General features: G+C 42.8%; 2 protein-coding genes across 2 annotated transcripts; one reads left to right on the top strand and one right to left on the bottom strand.

Annotated features, from left to right (window-relative positions):
• Window positions 1-136: 136 nt before the first annotated feature.
• On the top strand, window positions 137-11,374 carry usp49 (ubiquitin specific peptidase 49). Its single transcript, XM_080424617.1, has 7 exons — window positions 137-270; window positions 2,431-2,532; window positions 2,656-4,133; window positions 6,996-7,203; window positions 7,748-7,856; window positions 8,182-8,387; window positions 9,469-11,374. The coding sequence occupies exons 3-7, from the start codon at window positions 2,721-2,723 to the stop codon at window positions 9,570-9,572; spliced, it is 2,040 nt and encodes a 679-aa protein (XP_080280743.1). The 5' UTR covers window positions 137-270; window positions 2,431-2,532; window positions 2,656-2,720; the 3' UTR covers window positions 9,573-11,374.
• A 2,932-nt stretch (window positions 11,375-14,306) lies between these two features.
• tmcc2 (transmembrane and coiled-coil domain family 2) lies at window positions 14,307-18,879 on the bottom strand (the record flags this gene model as incomplete). Its single annotated transcript, XM_080423421.1, has 5 exons — window positions 14,307-14,606; window positions 14,874-15,009; window positions 15,484-16,100; window positions 16,936-17,415; window positions 18,862-18,879. 5 exons carry the CDS (start codon window positions 18,877-18,879, stop codon window positions 14,307-14,309), a joined length of 1,551 nt encoding a protein of 516 aa, XP_080279547.1.
• Between the last annotated feature and the right edge of the window lie 665 nt (window positions 18,880-19,544).

The raw sequence follows: 19,544 nt of genomic DNA, 5'->3' as shown, positions 1-19,544 counted from the left end.
ATCAAGACTATCATTGATGGTCTTGATCCAAGGCTAAGCTGTTGGTTTACTGAAACTCCAGCAGAGCAGGCGTGATCCGCCATTCCTCCAATGACCGTGTGGCTGCTGCTGGTTCCCTCAGTCCAATGAGAACTGTTGTGGGTCCGAGTGAGAGAGTTCGGTTGTTCAATCTGAGAGAGTGAGTGAGTGAGGACAGCAAACAAGCAGCAAGCAGCTCCTCCTGTCCTGCTGCTCAGTGGAGAGACGAGAGAGATGTTGAAGCTGGTGACGGTAGCTATGTTTATGTATCTCACATGTTTACACACTGTATGACCGCTTATGATGCTCTGATCTATGTGTAATTCCATCTCCCAGTTTGCTTGCATTGAATGTCACGGAGGGGTATTTTAATTTATTTTCTGTCTTTAGCCTAAAAAACGACGTAATTAGCCAGCTAGCTAAGCAGCGACAACAGTGAAGCTACACTAACAACAGTGATGTTAACTTCGATTGTCCTCAGCAGAGCTAGCGCTTTAGCCACATAGCTAGCATGCTGCTGTTCTTCAGGCTGATAACATTGAACACCAATCTCTTTGCTGACATAATGGCTCTGTCTGTATTTTGGACAAAATTAACATTGTCATTAACTCGCCTGTTAATGACAATGTTAGCTTCCCCGTAACGCAATGTTAATGTATGTTGTTGCAGCTATTTCTGTTAGCCATGTTAGCTAACTTAACGCTTAATGCAGGGTCTGGTCTGCCTCGAAGCAGCAAAGTTGTTAAGTGTTCCTCGAGTGGCTGTTCTTTGTTCCGACTGAAAAATGGTGATGGTGGTGGGTAGCATAGCGTAGCACGACCACCCCGGACCCCCTCTCAACAGTGAGACGTTTGACATGGAAAGGTTGAGAAAATATTATAACGGTATAACACTGGCATTAAAACAATAGCGTCTAATAAGACACACGCTTAACCCTGGCTGCTGCATCATGAGTAGCAGCACACAGTGGTGTGTGCAAGGTAGGTAGCTTCAGATGAACAATGATAATAACATGGGTGCACGTTAAACTGTGCCTGTGGCGTTTTAATGTAGACTTTAAAGTTGTGGATGTTGTAGAATATGTTGTGCAAACACTAAATCAAAGAAAGCACTGGCCCAGGACCCTGCAAGTAGACCCACACTGTCCGTGCGTGCAAGGCCAGTCCCCCACTGTGTGTGTGTGTGTGTGTGTGTGGTCATTTTGAACATAACAGTTAAAGAACTTTGAATTATGTTTTCGTGGAAATTATTAGGCCTATATTACATCCATGCATACTGTTATTGGTCCAGTGCCTGACGCTTCATTTTAGTTCCTGTGGTGTTATGATTGATTGTATACTTGTATTAGTCAGACATGTAAACAGCACGAGGTACAGTCAGACATAGAAGGCTAAAAGGATTTAAGGATAACACAAAAAAGTCCAGGGGACTCGTTTCCATTGTGGTCCTATAACCATCAATGAATGTTGACAAACTTCAATAAACATTTATAGTCATGGTTACGTGCCAATCGGCTTTTTGTCTCATTCCGTGGGATCAAAACGTTCCTCTCACCGAAAAGGCCCCGTAGCAACTTTAGTCAATAAACAAATAACCAGACTTTTCATTTTATTGACTTCTTAGGCAAAACAATGTAATTGTAAACAAGTTATATGAGTAGTGAGTACCACTGAAATCCAGCAGCCTGTTCAACCTACCATGGTTCTTCATAAGTATTGATTGATTGTGTATAATATATCAAGTTTTGTTCCTTGCAATTTACTACTAGAATCACGTTTATTTGTTCCCTTCATGCTGTAATATACTCGATCATTATTTAGCCAGCTTAGCACTGCACAGGCAAAGGTACAATCAAGCATTTTGTTTTCTGGTTTCACAAGCAGTACTTTACTTCAAACTCAAATTGATAAAATGTCCTCTGTTCAATCATATCCAATTTAAAGTGTACATGTACCTGTTTGTGTTTTTTTTTAAACAAAATCTTCAAATTGTGTCTATGGGAATGACTATTGACCATTTCTGAATAAGCTTGTAAATAAGATTCACAAAAGCAAACTGAATCTTGATCGAATTCTAATACAGTCCTAATAAGAGTCTGGCAGGACGCCAATGCAGAATTCCTGCTGGTGTGCCATATGGTCCTCTGACTGAGTAAAGATAATGCATATAGTCACCATTGCATGTCTTCACAACCCAAATCATTGATTAACAACCGGCAATTGGATATGTTGAATGTGCAATGGAGAATGTTTGAATGGGCAGATTTTTTTTTGTTCTCAAATTGAGCTGCTGCACCTTGAAACTTGCACATAAAACCAGCAGCATCCCAATCACTTATGATGTATGAAACTAAAGTGATTGATAGATGAGCAAATTACTTAATGTTGACTTCTTGTCATCCCTTTCTCTTAGACTGATTCTGTGAATGCCTGTGGTGACTGTGGACATGGATGATCAAATACAGGGATAAAAAAATATATTGTCTTAAATTTGATCAAGCAAAGAATTCCCAGAGTAAGTACATCTGTTAATAACATCTTTACTAAGCGCTATGATTAGGCTTTGTGGTCTTCTCAGTGTTAAATCTAAAAAATATGTTTTTTTTCCTCCTTTCTTTTCCAATACAACGTCCATTAGAATGAGTTGCTGTTTGGCTTTGGGACGTGTGTCCTATCACTGAGGCCACATGTTTAACTGGAGAGATGGATCGCTGTAAGCACGTGGGGCGCTTGCGCCTGGGCCACGACCACTCCATCCTCAATCCACAAAAATGGCGCTGCGTAGACTGCAGCACCACCGATTCTGTATGGGCCTGCCTCAAGTGCTCCCACGTGGCCTGCGGCCGTTTCATGGAGGAGCACTCCCTGAAACACTTCCAGGAGTCGCACCACCCACTGGCTATGGAGGTGCGTGAGCTGGACGTCTTCTGTTTTGCCTGTGGAGACTATGTGCTGAATGACAATGCAGAGGGTGACCTCAAACTCCTCAGAGGGGCGCTCTCTACCGTCCGCAGTCCAGGGAGCCGCTCGCTGCGCTCCTCCGTCGGGGGCGACTGCACTCCCTGGGTCGGGGAGGGCGGGCCCCAGCCTGCCATGCAGATGGCCTTGCGGCACAGGAGGAGGGCGCTTCTGGGGAAGATGCTCCAGCGATGGGTGAGCAAACACCAGGACTTGCAGAACCAGCGCACACAGAAGACGGAGGAGGAGAAGGAAGAAGTCCGGCGTCAAAAGAAAGAGGTGAAAAAGAGACTCATGGAAGAGCTTAACAATGTCCCTCCCAGGAAGAGTGCCAGGCTCCTCATCCAGGGGCCTCGGTTGACCACGATGCTCATTCCCTGCAAATTTCGCGACCCTCCGGAACGGCTACCTCCTCCCCCCAAGAAGCCGCCCCTTCTCACGCTGTCGCGCAAGGCCTCGCAGAACGGCAGGGCGGGTAGACTGAAGAGGTTTAGCCACGCGGCCACGCGCCGAAGAGGTGTCACCGGTCTGCGCAACTTGGGGAACACGTGCTACATGAACTCTATATTACAGGTGCTGAGCCACCTACAGAAATTCAGGGAGTGCTTCCTCACATTGGACGGGTGCGAGACTGAAGAGCTGCTGGCCAAGACCAATTGCTCCCAGGGAGTGAAGGGCGTGCCAGGGGGTCTGGTCAGTGGCGGCGGCAGTGCAGCTCTGTCCGGTTGCCCGCTTGGACGAGTGGGGAAGACGGGCTGCGCGGACATGCCCGAGGGCAGCAGAGAAAGTGCACCGCCCTCGCTACACGCGGCAGAGCTGGTCCAGCCCCAAGAGCCTGGCCCAAGAACCTCTGCTCGCCAGCAGATGTCTCTGTGCCACGAGTTGCACACACTTTTCAGGGTCATGTGGTCGGGCCGGTGGTCTTTGGTGTCTCCCTTTGCCATGCTGCACTCGGTGTGGAACCTGATACCGGCCTTCCGTGGTTACGACCAGCAGGACGCGCAGGAGTTCCTGTGCGAGTTGTTGGACAAGGTGCAGCAGGAGCTGGAGTCCGAGGGCTCCAAGCGCAGGATCGTCATCCCCATCACACAGCGGAAGCTTTCCAAGCAGGTGCTAAAGGTTCTCAACACCATCTTTCATGGACAGCTACTCAGTCAGGTGAGCATTAATGTGTTGATTGATGATACTTTGTTGTCGGATTGCACTGAAATGTGTTGTTCATCATCAGTAGCACTGTTTGCAACACTGAAGGCAAAACATAACATTACCTCTCTCACGAGGCCCCTCAATGTACATTTGGCCTGTGATAATGTTCCATATTTAATTTCAGGATTGACTGTTGCACAAAAGAGTGTCTCAGTCTAACTTTGTTAAATCATGGAACCTTGTATCTCCTGTGTAATAGTAACGATTCATATTCACTTTTCAGAACATGGTTGGTATCAGAGACAGTATTGTCAGCAAGCATTAATATGTTGTTATCAATAATTAATGTTGTAATGATTCGTAGGCTGATTCATAGTATTTCTCAAGCGGTTTACAAACAATCTCAGTAGTTGAGAAACACCTGTTCCAAGTAGGTAGGTAGTAATAATAACTTTATTGATATAGCGCCTTTTCAAAAACAAAGTGCTTTACAATAACAACAGTTAATATATACAATAAAGATCAGAAATTAATTGCATTGATAGTGCAACGGTTCATGAAATAAGAAAAAGCTGTGTGATAGGTGAGTTTTTAGAAAAGAGAAAGGGGACACTGAGTTTGCCTGCCTGAGGTCCCCAGGCAGTGAGTTCCACAGCCTGAACGGCAAAAGCCTGGTCGCCCTTTGTGACAAGGCGAGACTTAGGAACTGTCAATACGGCCCTGAATCTTGGAGCGTTATTATAATAAGCGGGAGGCCTGGTTGTTGAGGGCTTTGTAGTTAGTGATTAGTATTTAGAATTCTGTGCTTGACTGGGAGCCAGTGGAGGTCACAGTGGACTGGTGTGATGTGGTCCCTGGATCGGGTTCTGGTGAGCAGGTGGGCGGCAGAATTTTGTACGTACTTTAGTTTCTTGAGAACCTTGGTGGTGACTCCGTATAGCTATTGCAGTAGTCGAGTCTGGATGTGATGAAGGTATGAATGAGTGTCTCAGTAGCAGTGTGTGATAGGCTGGGACGAAGGCGGGCAATGTTGTGAATTGTTAGTTGTGGGATCGCTAAAGCGATCACACTACTGTTATCTTCACCGTTTTTGGGACAGTTTTTTGGCCCCTAACTAGTCCTTCATACTTTTAGCTACAAACTCCGTTCCAACTCTTCAACGTTCGGCCTACTCAGGACATGTCGGCTACCATTTGAATTTTTGAAATAATTTGTACTTTTAGAGATATTTCACTTTTTACTGCTAAAATAATCCCATTCATTTCAATGGGGAAATTCATACTTTTAGCTAGAAACTCCGTTCCAACTCTATAACGTTCAGCCTACTTAGGACATATTGGCTACCATTTGAATTTTTGAAATAATTTGTACTTTTAGAGATATTTCACTTTTTACTGCTAAAAAAATCCCATTCATTTCAATGGGGCAATCCTATTTAGCTACAGTGGAGCCTAGCAACTGCTTATTAGACCCTAGCAACACCATATTAGACCATAGCAACCACCTATCATACCCTAGCAACCACCGATTAGACCCTAGCAACCACCTTTCTAACCTAGCAACCACCTGTTTTACCCTAGCAACCACCAATTAGACCCTAGCAACCACCTATTAGAACCTAGCAACCGGCTATCAGAACCTAGCAACCACAATTTTACCCTAGAAAACTACATTTTACACTATTCAACACCGACAAACCTTTAGAACCGTAGACCTTTAAAACCTTTCGAACCTTTCAAACCTTTCAAACCTTTCAAACCTTTCAAACCTTTAGAACCTTTCAAACCTTTCAAACCTTTCAAACCTTTCAAACCTTTCAAACCTTTAGAACCTTTCAAACCTTTAGAACCTTTAGAACCTTTCAAACCTTTCAAACTTTTAGAACTTTAAACCTTTCAAACCTTTAACACTACTAACAATATCAATACCCAATACCATCAACATTCTTAGCGATCCCACACTGTTTCTTCAGGAACAGTACTTTCTAGTTATTGTTAGTATATTGTTAGTTATGACTTAGAATAGCACATTTCGTGTTATACCTTAAAGGTAGGGTAAGTGATTTGCAATTATTCAAATAATTGCAAAATGGGTCTATGTTCTGATAGTGCTCGTTACTATAGAGTGTCCTGTCCATATAAAGAGTCTCCATGTCTCTCCAGCTCTTTATAAAACAGAAAATGCATTTTCGTTTCAGTTTCAGTTTCATTTCCAATTTTATCCAATCAGGATAGAGAACTCAATCAGGATATAGATTAAACAATTACATTTGGAAGTGATGACACTAAGAAATGAGCAGACAAAATTGGAACTGGAACACTATAAAAATGAAGCTTAAAAATTGGTACTTTCTCCTGATTGGCTGAGATCTTGACACCTACCAGAAAATGTATTTTCTGTTTATTAAAGAGCTGGAGAGACGGGGAGACTCCTGTTACTGAACAAACACTCTATAGTAATGATTACTATCAGAATATAGTGCTTTAACCTTTTAACAAAATACTTTTTGTTTTAACCCAAAAATATCACTTACCCTACCTTTAACTTTAAATTAAACTTAGCATGTGGGTGGGTGGGCATCACAAAAAAAATCTCAAAACATAACACCCGGATTTGATTGGGCAACAAATGTCACAAACGTGACATCCGGATTTGATTTGCCAAGCTTTGCGTGACATAGTGCTCTGATCAGCATTCAGCTGTACCAGATTTATGAACGACTAGTATATATAAAGATTGCTAAGCTGAAATGTTGAAAGGTGGAACCATCAGGACAAAAATAACTAGCCATCAGTACTGAATTATTTTGGATGGATGTGGTCACTGACTGAATTATTTTTTCTTCTGTTTTCTCTCTGTCCTTCCATTTTGTAGGTGACATGTCTGTCCTGTAAGCACAAGTCTAATACAGTTGAGCCATTCTGGGATCTCTCATTGGAGTTTCCAGAGCGTTACCACAGCATGGAAAAAGGCTCAGGCTCCACGGCTTACCAGCGCAGCTGCACCCTCACTGAGATGCTGGCCAAGTTTACTGAGACGGAGGCCCTTGAAGGCAGCATCTATGCCTGCAATCACTGCAACAGTTAGTAGGAAGCTAAATTTAAAGCATTTTTCATGTATATCAGAATTTACGGATTTCATCCTTCAGCATTGTCTTGGTTGCTGTTCGGAATTTTTTGCTGATTTCTTGTAACTAATTTGAGTGTCCTGTAGTCCATAAAAGGTATTAAATGCATTACAATTAGTTTTCTGATTTAAGGCTTGTATTTGGTTAAATACGACATTTGAGTGACTGTTCTCAAAGCTTGCCTTGCATAACGAATCATTCAAAACAAGGGGGTACAAGCACTAAACAAACCAGTCTGGGACAAACCAGTGTTTGCCTTATTCACACAGCAGCCATTTTGCTCTTACATCACCATACCAGGTTGTTTCCCACGCTCGGCTCAAGTATGATGTAATTGCAAAATGGCCACTATGTCAAAATGGTTAATTATCCGATTTTTTCCCAATGCCTTTCCTATTTCTGGTAGGATTTCCTCTGTACAGTATTTATACATTTACAAAAACTGCTTCTCCGAATTACTCATCTACAGAATAACTTTCATTGTTTTCTAACATCACAGGAAGAAGACGGAAATCTTCCCACAAACCCTTAGTTCTGTCAGAGGCGTGTAAGCAGCTTCTGATCTACCGTTTACCTCAGGTTCTACGGTTGCACCTCAAACGCTTCAGGCAAGTACCTCAAGAAACTCTCTAGTTTATCAAGTTATGAAAAAAAATAATGTCCTAGAAATAGAAATGCAGCTGTGTTAGTTTTCAGAATACTCTAATACAGGAAAAAGTCACATAAGTGGTTCTCAAAATGGGTTCCAGCCCCAGTCCAAATGGACCCTCACAGGTCTGTAACTCTTGAGAGTGTAACCAAATGGACCCTTATGGATCCATTTGGTTCCATTTGTACACTCTGATAGTTACGGGGGTACCCTGTCCTTGGAATTGAAATTGTTTCAGTTTGAGAACCAATAAGTAACATTAACCAGTCCCTGTCCCATGGCAGATGGTCGGGGCGGAACCACAGGGAGAAGATTGGTGTCCACGTGGCCTTTGACCAGGTTCTGAACATCAAACCCTACTGCTGTACTGGCTCGGGTCACTCTGTCCACAGAGGGGGCTACACCTATGACTTGTCTGCTGTGGTTATGCATCACGGTAAAGGCTTTGGCTCAGGGCACTACACTGCATACTGCTACAATACAGAAGGAGGTGAGAAAGAAGCTACTTTACTGTCTCTTTTGTTGATTTGATTCTATTAATCAATTAACACATTAAGACCTGAGGCTGATTTTAAAAAATCTTCTAAAAACAGTTTTCTGAAAGAACTTATGTTGGTACAGTGGTGTGTTCAAAACCTTTTCACGTGAAGGACCCCCAAAATTATATGTATTTGGCCGCGGACCCCCATCTCAAAATATTTCCAGGGACCCCGAGAAGCAAAGATTTGAGTTAAAAATCCCCCTAGAATAGGGATGATAGGGTTGAAGTGGTTAAAGGAATACTTCACCCTCAAAATAACTTTTTCTAACAATTACTTGACCTGTGAAGCCTTGAATTCATGGAAAGTGTCTCCTGCCGACAACCTGTTGTAGATAGTGCCGTGTCGTCGGGTCGGGACTTCTAGATTACCGTCGATGAACAACCGAGCAGATTTGGCCGTGTCCCGACCAGGAGAGCCGTCGTTAGCCGTGGTGTAGTGAAGTGGATCAAAGCACGAGTAGAGAAACGGTTGTTGCCTCCTGTCGGCTTATTATAAGCAACTTTGGGCTTCTTTTTCTGTAAAGTTGGTAGTTGTGGTTTTTTGGGTTTGTTAAAGTGTAGTTGCTTATTTAGGCTTGTTTTAATTATTATTTGAACCAGTGGTTCTCAAATATTTTCATAATGTTTTGTGCATTTGTGTTAGAATGTTTCAAAAATATTCCAAATATTCCACATTTTATTGCAAGAGTTTTTTGAAAATAGACAAGCTTGTGGATCTGTTATTTTCAAATAGCCGTATATAGGTTCAAAGTGCTCATGTGGCCTAAGTTGCTTCTTTTGGGCTTGTTTTCCTAGACCTCGTTGCTTATTTCTCTCACAAAACATGGCAACACAGCCTGTAAAAATGAGTCCTCATTAATGTCGGCCGACAGTTTGTGGTGAACTAAATGCCAACAGACTGCCGGGCTGTTGTAATCTGTTGTAGTCTGAAGTAGTCTGTTTGGTGGAGTCACCTTTCCTTTTACAGGAAAAGCAACGACTCAGGTTACAGTGTCTTACCAGTGTCTCACCAGTGTCTCTATGTCCTCAGGTTTCTGGGTCCACTGTAATGACTCTGAGATGAACGTTTGCAGTGTGGAGGAAGTCTGCAACACTCAGGCCTATATTCTCTTCTATACCCAGAGGTCTGCCTAGGCCTCTCTGTCTGTGATGTCAACCATAACACCAGAACCTTGGGCTGCATTTAACGAAAGTATTCTTTGACTCTGTCCGAGATTCTTTTATATACAGTAAATTTTGACAAATGCTAAAATACAATAATAATGATGATATCTAAAACAAATATGTAATTAAGGTCCTACCAGAAATATTAGTAGTCTAGTTCATCACATTTGGGGGGGGGGGTAATGAGACTTAGATCAGAAGTATACATACCCATTGGTAGTGAGAAAAACGTTTGTACTTTTTATATTACTGAAATTTTCAATTATCAAGGTAAAAATGCCATTTTAAAATGAAATTGTAATTTTCATGAAGTACAACTTTGGCTTAGATTTGCTTGGAAGCACAAAACACGTGTTAAAGAACCTTCCTTAAATGAGGTCGCAGGTTTCTCAGCCAAGGCCTGTGGGACATTGATTTATTAAATGGTCTTTGGCCAGAAGACTGTGAAGGCAGATCCAACTTTTCTCTTAGCCTGTGTCACCATGATGTGTATACAGGTTTTAAACAATCAGGCTCATATCTGTGGAGTCTGGAAATGTCCAGATACTCTTCTTTAAGAGCACTGAAAGGCAATATTGATTCTGGAGTTTGGTATACTTCAGCCTCCAAAGCCATTCCAATGATGTTATGTCTACATGAATGAGTGTATATTATGCTCAGTTGTATATTTTGATCCCAAAGTTCTACATTTTAAACTAGCCTGTGTGCACATAACATAATTCAGTATTGTTGAATAGCTTCCTTGTGGATTAAACCAACCAATTACTATTTGTCTGACTTGTTAGATTTAGCTGTAGCTATTAATATAGCTATTAATTGTGTAGGATCGTCATGATTCTTGGTCTTTATTACAGACCACACTCCAGAACCAATGTTGCCTTCCGTTGGATATGTTTAATCATTGTGAAATGTCAGCCAATGGCATTTTAGTATTCATCCCTGTGTCATTTGTATTTCAACTTTTCCCTCTCCTCAATTGTACTGCTGTGACTGGATACTGTGTCTTAGTCTTGAGGCCTTGGTCTGGGTTACCATGATGAACAGGAATAGATTTGATGTAGACATTATACCGTATGTGTGTTTCCTTTTTTTTTGTCATGAAAAAATGCGAAACGTTTTCAGTGTCAAACGGTTACCCGACGGAAAGCTGCACTTTTGAGGAGGGCTAACATTGCTGGCTGGTCCTATTAGTGATTGTCATTTATTAGCTCCTTCATCCTCGTTCAATGGCAGCTGCCCCCCCCCCCCCCCCCACACACAGACACACTTTTTCTTTTTTCTTTTTAATGTTACACAAGTCAAGGCTCTGGTTGTAGTAGCCACATCTCTGTTAATGCCAGGGGATCAAACGTGTGTCAAAGGACAGACTGAAATATTGAAGAATGTGTTTTGGGAGACTTTGGGTACCCATTTGATTTGAGTTGAAAGCACCTGAAAGCAATATATTGTACGTCTTACATCTTGACAGGAAATTACGATAAAATCAGGAATTCTTCAGCTTGTTATACAATGTTTTATTTTCTACTCTGCTGTTTCTATCAAGGTCTTTAGAATGTGCTAGGTAATCAAGACTCAAAATCTTGCCGTGTTTGATGAGTCAAATGCAAGATTCATTTGTGACCTGTATGTAAAGTTGGAACAATCTAATGACGCTGAATGTCTTACTTTTTAGTGGTCAGGTTTGGCCTTGCCACTGGCTCTGATCTCCATGAGTTTTGTCTTGTACTGTAAGAATATCCGTCATAAATGTAACGGTCCTATGGGTTTTGCCTGACAATAATGATTAAAAAGACAAAACGATTCAATGTTTCGCGTTCCTGTATACACTTTTTTTTAGGGCACTACAGTAGCTGTTCTGGGCTCTTGATGGCAATTATTTTCTTAATCTGTAATCAAGCTAGTAATGGGTTGGCTGAATGAACTCAACACCATCTAATGACATTTCTTTTTCATTAGGTTTTATTAGAATATGCAGTGGAGGGTAACAATGGAGGATATTGGGTACTAGACAAACCCAGAGCTGTGCGTACATGGTATATGTACAGCAAAATCCTGTGTTAATTTAACACCAAATTAAGTTACAACTCAGGACTTTATTGTGTAGTATGCATAAGCTGCTTCTAGGCTCCAACATCTGTTAAATAACACAAGCAAGTAACCTAAATTGATGTTTAAAATTAAACATTCAGCAATGACGTAAGTAAATGCCATTAGGACTAGGGGACGGACACAGTTAAGCTAAGATTCCAATTCATACTCTTCATAAAAAAGATATAAAATGTTATCAGCCCCAAACAAAGATTAGGTCAATCAGAAAGCTGTATTCAGTACATGTAAGTAATCTGCTGGGCCATAATATTCAAATGATTTAACCACCTAAGTGGTACGACGAATAGCATCTATAAGCTCGCATGTGCATCGCAACACGTGAGCTTGTAGATCAACAATATTTGCAGTTTTTGAAAGATTTCACCTACAGTATAGTAACATGCCCAAAATACGGTTGCCAGGTTGAAACTGGATAATGAACTGTGAACAATGGAAGAGGCAATATAAAGAACAAAATGTAAAACTTTCATGTCCTTTCTATTGTGCCTAAGTCAGGTTGAAGTAAGTTCTGTACATCATATGTAAAGAGAGCAATGTTTAGAAATGTGACCTAGTTTTTAGACCTTGTCAGAAAAAAAAGAGTAGAAAAAACAGCACAGCAAGTACTGTTTGTAACAAAAACAAAATCTATTTTAAGCTCTTAAATTGGGTTCCAGTTTCATTAAAGGTAGATTTTGTGGTTTTACATTTTCACGCTGAGAGGTCTATGGGCAACACTGTTCCAAAGTGGAACTACTACCACTAAAATAAGGTTGATTGGCTTTTAAAACAGTGAAGGCATTTCCACATAGTCCATTTAAAGCTTTCCACTCACCACAGTAAATTTGCTTTTAGAAAAATGTATATCCACTGAATCACCATGATAAAGTAGACTTTATATGGGACTCAATGTACATTTCAAACTTGATCTTGCACTTACTTATGTCTTCTTTCTCTGTTCTGGTGGCTGAATGATTGACTTGGTTTGGAATGAGGGCCAGGAAGATATTTCTGTGTATACCAACTGTTCAGATGCAAATCGTATAGCTAAAGCAGAGTATCAAATAATGACAGATGCACCATACTGACCTATCATCATAACTTAGAAACTGTTATTTCGGGGGAAACGTATGGTTGTAAACGGTTCAATCAAGATCTTGGCGTCTAAATGCAGCATAATTCCCATACTTATAATTTCCAGTCAAGCCTGACCACTTGCCCATATACTGTAGGTGGGATGAACCCCAAAAGTACTGATTTTTATTGTGATAAAACACATACTGGCTCTTAAAACTCTTATATGTGACAATGAAACCTGCTTTAACACATTAGATTGACAAATACTATAAAACCTTTAAAAATAGATGAGATGGATGGCAGAGGCTATGATGGCAGTGAGCTCAACCCAGCAATCAAAGCTTGATATTAGTTTATGTATTTCTTAGTTATGCTTAACTTTTTGCATTCCCTGTTTGACAGTAATAGTACATTTGTAAATAATTCAACCAAATTCTAAACAATTCCCACCAAGAGATTATTGCCATTAGAATGACTCACAATTTCCAACATTTGATCAAATCAGTCAATTAAAAAAGAAAAAAAGTTAACTGAACATAATAATATGCAATTTAAGCCCTGTCTAATATAAGAAATCATTTATTATTAATAAAACAGTTGTAATGAACTTTGAAAACTGTGTATAAACATGGAGACAATGATTTGACATGCCAGTGAACTGGATACTGGGTACTAATATTTGCAGTGCTAAACTATAGTGGCTGAAATAGCATTGAGCAAGTTGTAGCTAACTTCGACAAATTCTTACCAGATATCTATTTCACATTTGAAATTTGTTTTCTTTTCACCACAGATAAAAAGACAAAAATGAAATACATGTAAAATAATTACTTCAACACCAGAACAGGATGTGCTGGATAGCACGCATAGATAGGGATGAAAGTGAATTGAGATACATGTTTTGCATGTCTGACAACAGAATGGCAGTACTAATTGTTTGCAATGGAATGTTAACTCATGCAAGCTGAATGCATCTCAATGCACATTTGACAACATGCACGAGCACATGGGCTACTCAACATTCATATTTAGAAAAAAAATAAGCCTTTGTTCCCTTATGCGCTCCAAGGACTGTATACTATATATCTTCAACATGAAGGTTACAGCAAACATGAATATTAGTCATAAAGTATCTGTTACAGTCCTCGTAATTTGTGTATTATTAGAAAAACACAGATTTCCTGCACAACCCTCAAATTTGGCAATGGCAATAAATGCAATGTTGGGGTATCAACAATGACAGATTGGACAAGATGAGAAAAGGTGATTGTTGCTCAGGTGAACAGGCAGAAATTTGTTACATTGCTTGTCATAGGCTTCTCAGTCCTTCCCAGAACAGGTACTTTCTTGCAGCTCTTATTAGCACTGTCACACCATCTTAACCATCAAGGGGAAATGATGATTGCTCTGGCTCTCATTCTATTTCTGTCAGCAAGCCTTTAGTGATTGAGTAGAGGGAGCCGTAGCATGTTGGCCTGTAATGTTCTGCTCTGCATGCTTTGGTCCCTCAGGCCTGGGGTTCCCTTGTTTAAGAGATGCTCAACTGGGCAGCAGCCACAACTCCAAGAAGTCCCAGTTCTTCCATAGGACAAACAGCAGCAGGGTCAGGAGAACGGTGGCACCTACACGCGCCCGGGTCTTCATGAGGGGGGTTATGAAATTGGCAAGTGTGGAGACGAACACCAGCAGCACGGCCATGAGTGCCAAGATTATATTTATGAGTTTGCCCAGCAGAGCCCTGGCATTGGCGTTCTCCACACCCTCCAGTTGCACCACTTGCTGCTGTTGCTGCTGCAGTTCTAGCTTGGTGATACGAGTAAGACATGATTCCACAGCCTCCTGCATGGACACATCCAGATACCACACAGAGTGACAATATTAGCATTATTAGGACTGCAACTATCCATTATTTCCTTTTTTTAATTCATCGAATGATTGGAATTAGCAGATCTACATCTTGGGCTATTTTATTTTCATTTTTATAATCGATTAGTTTGATTAACTGTTGCACCCTAATTAGCATGGGAAAAAAAATACTGGAGTTTATTTGTGGTGAGTTAATAATTGTCCTCCTTGTGACCAGACAGACAAGCTGTCTTGTTTTACCTGAATATCTCTGGCCCTTTCATAAGACTGATAGGCCACTTTCTCCTCCATGCTGGCCAGCTCCTGTTTCAAGTTAGTCATCTCATTCTGGTGCAGTTCTGTTAAGTCATTCAGCTGCTCTTCAAGTCGCTCATACCTGAATATGCAAAAACAAAAACATGAACGCTTTTAAGAATGATAAAAAAAATATATAGAGAAGAAAAGAAATACATGTAAAACATCTTGGTGATTACAGCACTACATTATTTGACAACATTAAAGGAGTAGTTCACCCCCCAAAAATACTTATTTTCTATCAATTACATACCACATGATGCCTTGAATTCATGGAGATTTTTTTGTTTTTGTCGCATTCCTAAGCCAATTATTTGATGACGGGTCGGCTGGTCAGTAGGAGACTAAATTGAATCTTCGCTTGTCATCAAATTATTGGCTCAGGAATGCAACAAAAACAAGAAAATCTCCAGGAATTCAAGGCTTCATGGGGTGTGTAATTGATCGAAAATAAGTCGTTTTTTGGGTGAACTACTCCTTTAAAAGTAATGGCCCAAACTTCTGAAATGTGGACTGGGCAGTTGTATGCAAGTTTCCAGGGTTTGGGCATCTCTACCTATATCTCTCCTCCTGCAGGCACTGGGTCATGTAGGAGTAGTCACTCTGTAGCTGACCCTTCATATCCTCGATGGCATCCTCCATGTGCACCTGACTGGCTTTGATGTCCTGCAAGCTCTCCAGGAGAACATCCCAGGAGGAGCTGTGATGGTGGTGGCTGTGATGATGCCCATCCAGCCTGGGACTCCCCATCGCCGGCCCTAGCCCCGACATGCCCCCTCCTCCCCCTGCCCCAACAGAATTACTGCCCGCCGCCGAGCCGGACGTGGCGCTGGAACACTCGTCGTCGCTGCCGTACTTTGGGCTCGAGACCAGTGTGGCGCTGCCGCTCAGTGCCCGGGGAGTGGGCGCGTCCACAGAGTGTCCGCCGACCCCGTCGTCGAACGTGTCCTTCAGGTGTGCGATGTTATCCGCGCTACCGAATTTGTTGCGGATAAGACTGGCAAATTCCCTCGGCTTAGACACCACGGCCGTGTGAGAGAGGGCAGACACGCCACCTTTGACCCCATCCACCACTCCGCCACCAAAGCTACCTATTCCAGCACGCCGTGCAGCATCCTTTATTCCCTGCTGCATGTCCCGGAAGACATGCTTTGGCTGTCTGGCTGGTCCGTTCTGAAGAGTAGGAAGGAATGTACAGAGGTGTAGCAAATTACAAAGACGATCACAAAGCAGTGATTATTAGGGGGTTCAAGCCAAGAGATATGTCTGGGCCTTTTCTGCCTTTATTTGGATAGTACAGTGGAGAGTGACAGGAAACAGGGAGAGAGACGGGGAATGACACACAGCAAAGGTTATCGGGCTCGAGAATTGAACCCACAACCAGCATTAGGGCCTGGCCCTATTTTGTGCGTCTTAGACGCACAAAATAGGCGTGGCCAATGCTGTTTGGCCACTCAAAATAGCCAAGCAGCATTGGCCACGCCTCCAGTTTAGTCATAAGACCTGGAACTTAAGACGTGTAATAGGGGTTACAGAATCAAATTAGTAAAAAGTCATATACACGTGTGTGTGTCTGAGTGATTGTGTGCAGGCAGGGCGTTGCTGAAAAAGAGCATTCCTGCTCAACATACCTACCCATGGGTAAATAAAGGTAAAAAATAAATAAATAACAATAATAATTAAAAAACGCGACAGGAGAAAAACAATGAACCAGCACAAAAACAATAGGATTTCAGCTCTGGCTTGAACCCCTATAAATGGTCATCGGAATTGAGTGATATACTGTAGGATATATATCATATTAGGGAAGACAAAGGAAAATATCAAGTTTTACTTTCACACACACGCGCACGCACGCACGCACGCACGCACGCACGCACGCACGCACGCACGCACGCACGCACGCACGCACGCACGCACACACACACACACACACACACACACACACACACACACACACACACACACACACACACACACACACACACACACACACTCACATACATACCTGTTCTATCTCTCTCAACTTTTTATGATAGTGCTCTAGCTTCTTGTGCAAATGGGCAATGCTCTGCGCTGATTTTTGGTTCTTCTTCTCAAACACTTGTTTGATCCTTGAGGCCTGTTGCTTGTCTGCGTTGTGGGCTAACTTGAGGTACTCTGCAACGTTGTCATCGCGGGCCTCCTGCTCCACTCGAATCTGCTCCGTGATCTTTAGGATCTTCTGCTGAAGGTGATCCACTGCAACTCGTTGCCTCCGCTGGGGCTCAACGACCCCTGACCCCTCTCCTCCCCCTGCTGCTGCCCCTGCCCCTGCCCCTGCCCCTGCCCCTGCCCCTGCCCCTGCCCCTGCCCCTGCCCCTGCCCCTGCCCCTGCCCCAACCCCGGCCGCTGCCCCTCCTCCTCCGTCAACACTGATGTTAGTGTCAGAGCCTCCGTGGCTGGCGGTGGGGGGCAGGCCTAGAGTGGTCACCTCACTCTTATCCAGCTGAGGGGTGAGAGAGAGGGGAGAATGGTGATGGACATGATTGATATGAGAGTGATACCGGTCATTTTTTACATTTCTCAGGATTTCACAGTCGACAAGTCTCATTTCAGACCTAGTCAAGATGTCACACATAGATCTGTTGACATATTATTGGCCGATCAGGTGACACAATTTCACAGCGCATCCCAGGCCTGGTAATTCAGCCTAAATACAAGAGTTTTACAATGCAGCATCTTTTCTATTATGATGCATTGGCTAAGATAGAGCTGGGAGATAACTATTCAGAGAACATAATTACATGCTATCCCCTGATTATATGTTCCCATGAGGATAGTTAGGTTGACAATATCTGTAAAATGTCCATTTATCCTGTTCACTCATAATAGTGTGTTGTGTGGTAGACAGCAGGATTTGCAAAGTAGGGTACTGATGTAGCATGATGTAACATGATGTAGTAATCCCTTTAAACAATGAGCTCTTTGCTGACATATAATTTATAGTCTTTAAACATATAGGATTTCCCTGTTCGGTTGGCTTTATGTGTATATAATGTCTGTTGCCTAGACAGACATCAAAATACTGTAATCAGACCCAGAAAACAGGAGACGGAGTGGACACATGACACCACACATCTCTCAGTGTGCTCTAATTTCTCTAGACAGGACACCGCAGGGTTTTACAAGCAATTTATTTTTTTGCGAGAGACAGTGTCAAATAAGCCCCAAATGTTGCCCCCTGTACCATTTTATAAATACATCACAGAGGCAACATTTGTTTTGTTTTGAGTGGGTTTAGTAGGTTACAATCACAAATGAATGGAAGTGATGTAGAACCAGCTGATGACTGCGGTCCCTAGTGGTTAAACGTCTACTGATCTCTCATCAGTGAAAGTGAGATCCTTCACGCAGTAAACAAACTGTTTCTGTTAAAGGAAGGGAATGCTCAGCATCCATAGGGTTAAAAGACACAAACAAAAACAACACAGAGGAGGAGACAGAGACCAATGGCCGATGCTCAAATTGAGTGGTTGATGTGAAAAACATATGGTGATTTGGGGAGAATTTGTCCACGGTGATTTGGGGAATGGGAGGCCTGGTCTGGAGGCAGCTCTGTGATGATGGTGAAGATGAAGATAGCAGATGTCCATGACATAAAAAAGAGACTTCACATGGAGGGAGGAACACACTGCGACATAAGAAATGGGTGATGGGTGTCAACAAGCGTGGAGGTGAGACACAAGATGGATAGACACAAAACCAGATAGATTAAATTAGAAACGTTACCATACTGTTTAATCCAAGATTGGCAGTGCCATTGCAAGTCTGTGTTTGAGGCCCATCCTTTTTTTCATCCTCTGCCTGCTATGTACCCCTCCCCTCCTCTCCCCTGGGCTCACAGTGGAGACCACCCCCCACCCCTCCCTATTTCCCCTCCCTAACGCTTCACTGGGTCCTCATGCTCCATTGTTGACGGCAAAGATGTCTGCAGCCTCGCCGTGCCTCTTTCCCTCCGATCTATTTCTCATTTTCCTCTCTGCGTCTCCTCTCCGTCTGCCTCGGTGAGATCACTTGCTCACACACCCTCTCTCTGTGTCTCTCTCTCCTTCTCTCTCTTTCTTTCTCTCTCTCTGTATCTCCTCTCTGTCCCTCTCTTTCTACCCAAATGCTATCCGTCCTGCCCTATAATGGATGAGGGACAGATGATGGAGGGGAAGGGGAGGGGGAGCAGTGGAGTCTAGCGCACGCGTGCAGGTGCCTCTGTGCTGAGGCCAGGGAAGAGGGGAGGGGGAGGGAGGAGGGATGAGGGGAGGGGGAGGGGGAGGGGGAGGGGGAGGGGAGGGGGAGGGGGAGGAGGAAGAGGAGGGAGGAGGAGGAGGAGAAGAGGGGGGAGGAGGGTGAGGTGGAAGAGGGGGGGGACAGAAGGGCTTGTGTCACTGCCTATTATGCCCCCCTCTACCCTCTAAACCTTGAATACACACAGGCCCATGCGTACATACGGAGCTACCGCAGCAAGTATGGAAAGTGACATGCCTCAGCTGCAAAGAGGAAGAAAAAATAATGCATGGAGCCTGTTTGAAGTACACAGGACAATCCTGTGTGTTAACAGAGTTAAAGGTAGGGTAAGTGATT

This window comes from Gymnoscopelus braueri (assembly GCF_963280865.1).
Source record: "Gymnoscopelus braueri genome assembly, chromosome: 3".
Lineage (NCBI taxonomy): Eukaryota > Metazoa > Chordata > Actinopteri > Myctophiformes > Myctophidae > Gymnoscopelus > Gymnoscopelus braueri.
Note: the sequence above shows the minus strand (reverse complement) of the source record. Positions and strands in the feature narration are given on the sequence as shown.